General features: G+C 48.8%; 1 protein-coding gene across 2 annotated transcripts in view; it reads left to right on the forward strand.

The window, feature by feature from the left end:
• Nucleotides 1–6209, forward strand: part of tet1 (tet methylcytosine dioxygenase 1) — a 34975-nt gene that overhangs the window by 1580 nt on the left and 27186 nt on the right. For both annotated transcript variants that reach the window (XM_019859813.1, XM_019859814.1), the window contains exon 2: nucleotides 996–2956. In XM_019859813.1, the coding sequence (XP_019715372.1) occupies nucleotides 1118–2956 (1839 nt within the window). In that variant the 5' untranslated portion in view covers nucleotides 996–1117. The remainder of the gene's footprint in view (nucleotides 1–995; nucleotides 2957–6209) is intronic.

The raw sequence follows: 6209 nt of genomic DNA on the forward strand, positions 1-6209 counted from the left end.
CGCAGAGGGCGTTTGTAAGGCTGTAATAAGCACATTCGACAACAGGATCTGGCCCCGAGCAGCACTCGGCAACGTGTTTGCCCTTTAAACTGCTCACGCAAAGGAGGAAGCGCTCGTGTTTGTGTTTAGAACAATTTATTCATGCTTATCTATGTTTGACTCGACGTTTTTGACACCATGTTGTGACAGGACATAAGTCAGGCGTGGCCAAATTGTCACTCCAGACAAGGTAAAAAAAAACAAAAAACATGTTTTGGATGTCTAACTCATTTTTTTTGTAAATCATTGTCAAAATACTCATTTTATTATTCTCCCTGGACCAGTGCTAAACACATCCGCCACATAGTTCTGAGGTTCAGCGTTCAAATCCGGGTGCCGGTCTTGCTATGGAGAGTTGCCATGTTCTCCCAGTGCTTGAGTGGGTTTTCTCTGGGTGTTGCGACTTTGTCCCACATTCCAAAAACACGCATGTTAGGTTCACTGAAGAAACCCCAGGTAAGGGCCTCAGATAATTGCTTGTGCTTGCCTCATGGCAAGTCTGGATCTGATTATTCTCCCCATATTTTTGACATTCTACTCCTTCCGCTATTCTCAATGGATTCAAACATCCAAATTCAGTAGTGCCTAGACTGAGGTGTTTAATTCATTCAGTGACCACGCTCGTAACCGGTAGTGTCGTGATGCATGGAATAAGTCATTTGCTCCAGAACATATGCAAGAGATGTTTTACAATGCTGTGAAAAATGCAAACACTGGGGCAGTTTTTCTGAAGCCAATTATATTTTATGATAGTTTTTTTTTTTTTTTTTTTTTTTTTTGCTCGCAGCCAGCAATACGTTCAAAAGATTTTTGCTCAGTCCTTTTGTGACACTTCCAAGATTGAGACGTGTGAATGAGACACAGATTTGAAAACATGAAATTGAATGAGGCTTGGCTCTTGGATGTTTCTTTGTGTTTTTATTACCCCGGTAACCTGTTCATGTTTGTCTTCATAGGTCATGTACCACCAGCTTCCACAGCCAAATCAATAAAATAGAGGTAGATTTTAGACAGAATCTTAATTCGAATCTGGCTCCCATGCTGGCTGTAAAAAAACTTCCCCTGATTATCGTCAGCCATGCCAGCCACCACCAAATCCGCCAGGAGACAAACCCCCGCTCAGAGAAAAAATGGCCAAAAAGTCGCCGGCACCAAACGGCAAACCAGCAACTCAAATAAAGGCAGGGGACGAGTATCGGAGCGCCTCCAGAAGGTCACGACTGCCCCCACTAGGAGTGCCAAACCTCAGCCTCGGTCGGGCCGCAGCCCCAGAGGAAGAAGGTTAGGTAGCCGGTCCTCAGGTCAGGGGAGTGTATCCCCCGGTAGAGTTAACCATGCCCTAAGTTTAACAGGATCCACGAGGCTTAGAGGGTTGAGCAAGTTGCCTGACCACTACAGCGAGTTAGATGCCACCCTCTGGCGGAGAAAATCCCTGCGGGGGGCGCAGCTGTCAACTGATTCCTTCTTGCCACCCAAACCGTGCAGGGGCACGAGGAAGACCAGGGGAGGTGCTAACTCCAGAAACCAGCCGTCAAAGACCAGCAATAACCCGACGGCCGAGGAGGACCTCGAGAAAGCAGACCCCGAAGAACCTTTGCCGGTTTCTTTGAAAACGGATTTTCAAGGCCCTGCTTGTGTCAAAGGTGCTAAAGAGGGCAGCCCCCTCAAGGCGGACTCGCCGCCGTGCAATGACACCCTGGAGGACTGTGTGCCGCGAGACAACCACACGAGCATAATCGGTGAGGCTGTGACCGAGGTCCCTTCCAATGAAGACCTCCAACCCAACCTCCGTGACGACGCCCGTCAAGCGAGCCCCGGCGAATCAGCTGCTACGAGGATCCCCTCTCCTGTTTCTCAAGGACCGCAAACGTCATCTTTCACAGGAACCAAACTCAGTCGTGTCAAAGACGACGTCGATGTGGTCTTGAGAGAGACCGAAAACGCGGTCGACTCGGAGATAAATTCGGGCATACTGGCGGAGAAAACCTCTGACAGTTTGGATGAGGTCAAGCAAACGACGGCGGACGTTGCCGAGGAGCTGGCTGATGGTGAGGGACGACCAAAACAGAGCAATCCTGCTGAGTCCCTCCTCAGTATTTCAGTTCTATCGCAACCTCCGGATAGACCTCAGTCCGTCGAGGGACTGCCAGAACAGTCGCTTGACAAGGTGCTAACTCTCCCAAACGCAGCTACCTCAAATCCCACCAAAGCCCCCGACGCTTCCGAGTCATCCCAACTCGAGGTTCTAAGGGAGGACGGGACAGACATGCAATCGATTCTTCAAGGTGCTAAACCTCCGGTCCCAAGTTCCTCAGCTGTACCAGAGACCTCGATGTCACAACATACCATCCCTGTAGCAAGGAATTTCCCAGTTATCATCCGGAGTGACTCTCTGAAATCAAGAGGCTTCTGGGAGCGACTGCAAAGTCTGGAGAACCCTCCTCTTCCCGCACCGCAAGCCAAAGATAGGAAGCCCCCTCCAGAACTGCCGGACAACCGGAATCACGTTGAGACTCCAGCCGAGTGTCAACCGGTCCTTCACGAGGATCGGGTTGGAGTCGTCGCCGTGCCCGAACTAGACCCGCCGCCAAAGATCGCGACCCCTTCTCTGGACGGCAGTTCGGCTTTCTCCTGCAGTTCTGAGAGTACGCGCTCCTCCTTCTCTTTGGAAACCGAGTCGGAGTCGGGCTACGGCGAATCCTCTGTTCCGTCAATATCCAATAAGCAACAGCAACGCAAGGAGAGGCGAAAGCGGAGCAGGTGCGGGAAGTGCGAGCCGTGCCTGAGGACCATCAGCTGCGGCCGGTGCAGCTGCTGCCTCAACCGCAGCACCGGCCATCAGATCTGTAAGCTGAGGAAATGCGTGGAACTGAAGAGGAGGAGGACGTCCAAGCCGCTCGTTCTCCCTGCCATACAGGTCAGTCTTTATTTATTTATGTTTTTTTAAAATCCGGTCCGGAGTTGCCCTGAGCAAAAATGGAATGTTTTTTTCTGGTACACTGAGGTACTCGCGATGCGGTGCAACCTCCCTGCAAAATATCTGAGTGGGGGTGAACGGGGCGTGGAGAATACACATCCCATGTGAATGCATGTGTGACTAAATTGAGTGTGCTGGATGATGCCTTCTTTGTTTTCATGACCGGCAGCCGCTCAGCACGTGGTTGGAGTAATGCGCCTGTTATGCGTGTGTTAGTGTGCGTTTGAGACCGCAACTATGAACACCCGGTTTTGCTTCTGTCTGGAATTTTTAAATATGGTGCCATCATTTCTCGTTGTTTTGATGAAACTAGAGGGTAGCGCCGTGCCCTAGCGCCTCGTGTTTAGCACGACCGTCTCATAGTCGGGTGGTTCTGGGTTCAGATCTTGGCTCTGAGGGGTTTGTGAGGGTTTCCTCCCACATTCCAAAGACATGGATGTTAAATTCATCGAAGACTCGAAAACTGTCCTGTTTGAATGTAAGTGTCAATGTTTTTTTTTTTTTCTGCATGTTCACTGTGATTGGCTGGCGACCTGTCCAGGGTTACCCTGCTTATCACCCAGTCAGGTGAATAGGTTCCAGCTCACCTGGTAGTCTAATGAAGATACACGGTAATGAAAATGAATGGACAGATAGCCCAACGCGATGTAAGAAACAATTAGCTTTTTATGGTTTTCTGAGGGCCACTGAATACGGGGCTACAGTGCAAGAATGCCAGAAATGACATTTGAACCCAGAACCTCAGAACTATATATCAGACCTGCTAACCAATAACCACTGCGCTGACCTTCTCTTATTTATGCGCCTCATTATCTTTATATTTCCAAAGGCGCGCATTTAATTCGTTGCGCACCCTCCAAACACAACACGGAGGTTAAACCTTAACGTCGCTTTGTGTTCCATCATGTGTCACCGAGCAGCTGTTTGCTAATGAGGCTAATGGGTCAAAATTGTATTATGCGCTAACTTGTCCGGGGACTACTCTCCCTACCTTGGGGCCAGCCGGCATTGTGCCAAGTTATTATGACACGCGGCGAGTTGTGGCCCTGGCAGAAATGTCCTTATTCATTGGTATGGATTCTCTGAGCCACAGCGTATACCATGTGCGTCGCACAATGGTGTCCATGCGGCTGGGGGGAGGGAGAAAACTGAGAGCGAGTGTCCATGTGGTTCTGTGTGTGTGTGTGTGTGTGTGTGTGTGTGTGTGTGTGTATGCGCGTGAGTGCATTGACTGAGTCGCCCTCCCTGTCAGAGGCATTGGCAGAGTAGGAGTGACTGTTATATAACACCTGCAGAATCACTCAGTGGAGACCTTTGTGTGCCATTGCTGAGCATAGGCGGCGACACGGAGGCAAGAGTCTGCAAACGTATTATTAGGAGCGTCCCAAATGTGGGTCAGTGTGGGCTTGTGTGGCTTTAAGGTTCACCGGGGTTTGTTTATCTACATACACGCACGCACGCACGCATGCACGCACGCACCCATGCATGCCGGCCGACAGAATGTAAACTCCTTGTCAGAATTCCTCTCATTCATAGCGAACCGGGTCCTCTATTCGGCTGAACTGACATGACATTGGCGCTCATCTGTGACGTTGTAATACATTTTCTTCAGGAAATAATGGAAACAGAATCATCGAAGATACTATTTATTGTACTGGTAATGCAGTGCCTAAAGGATTTCTAGTTACATTTTAACCATCTTAACTGTCAAGTGTCGCTGAGTTGAAGCCTAAACCGGAGAACCCCCGAGAAAACTCACGCTAGCATGGGGCAGAACATGCCGGAAACTGAGGTTCAAAAACCAAACCTGCGAACTGTGATGCAGATGCGCGAACCGCTATTCCACTGTTCGGCCTAAATACTATAGAGCACAGTGAACCCCGGAATTCAAATCGATGCCCCGCTAAAATGATTTTGTAATTGCATATAGATGCCACAAGGTGGCGGCAAAGCACTTCAAACGAAGCGGCTAATAAAGCGCCAACACCTTGCATCTCGCATGCACACAATCATGAATCCATGTTACATAAACAACTATATTCGGTTGATGTATTAATTGTCGCAAACAAACATGAGGCTCATCAGTAGCATTAGCTCACATTGGGCCTCAATAATACCTTACCACAAACAGACGTGACACCCTGCTGTCTTAAAAACAAAAGGCCGAAAGTTGGGGCACTTTGTAAGTCAAGGCACTGCCGTATCACATAAACATAACGTGAAACTGATATTTTCATTTACGGCTTGTACGGGTGCCCAACGAGTCGAGGTGACGGCGAGACTGCAACCGCGTATAGCGTGTGCGAATATGTAGCAATACTGTGTGTCGGGATACACTCGGTGGCCAGTCTTGCTGATCAAGCTCACACACCCTTCCTGACAAACGTCTCTTCCACAGGATTGTGAAAAAAGGGCAGAGGCCAAGTGGAGCAGCTCATGTAGCGGCTTGCCTGTAACTGTTCCTGTTTTCCCCAGCACAGCGAGCGCCGACGCCCGCTGTGGGTTGTTTTTGGTCACATATAATAATAATAATAATAATAATCATCATCATCATAATACCAGTAGATGGCTGCTTGGAATGGGCTGAAAATACTCTCGGAATAATTTGGCCAACAAGAGGCTTCTCTGGTTTGTGTGAGCAGTGTTGTTGCGGAGGTTTCCCCTTTTTTAAAAAAGGTCTGGTTTCACTCAGGCTTGCTTGATGGCTCCCTCGTGGCTTCGCCTTAGGTTGTGCAGTCGAGAGAAGGCTGGGCCCTGGCCCTCAAGGCACACACACACACACACACACACACACACACACACACACACACACACGTGCACATTAGCACCACATGCTATAAAATTTGGCTGAAACACTGACAACGTGTGTGTGCGTGTTTCGCTAATGCACACCCATCCTTCCTTCGGTCCTTCCTTCCGTCCTTCCTACTTTCTTTCCTTCCCTGCATCCCTGGCAATAGAACCAGACTCTCCAGCTAAGAGACGCTTCTTTTGACACATATACTGTAGATGCTAAACAGCCCTGGCCCAATGGAAACAGTCTGTTCTTTTTGTGTGTGTGTTCTGTGTGTGTGTGTTCAATTTTTTTTAAAGGTATTAAAGGAAAAACACAAACTGTAACTTAAAAAAAAAAGAAAAGAAGAAAATAAAAAGGTGTTCAGGACTATTTTTTTTTGGGGGGGGGGGGCTTTTT

The sequence above is a fragment of the Hippocampus comes genome, unplaced genomic scaffold (genome assembly GCF_001891065.2).
Source record: "Hippocampus comes isolate QL1 unplaced genomic scaffold, H_comes_QL1_v1.1 scaffold64, whole genome shotgun sequence".
NCBI lineage: Eukaryota > Metazoa > Chordata > Actinopteri > Syngnathiformes > Syngnathidae > Hippocampus > Hippocampus comes.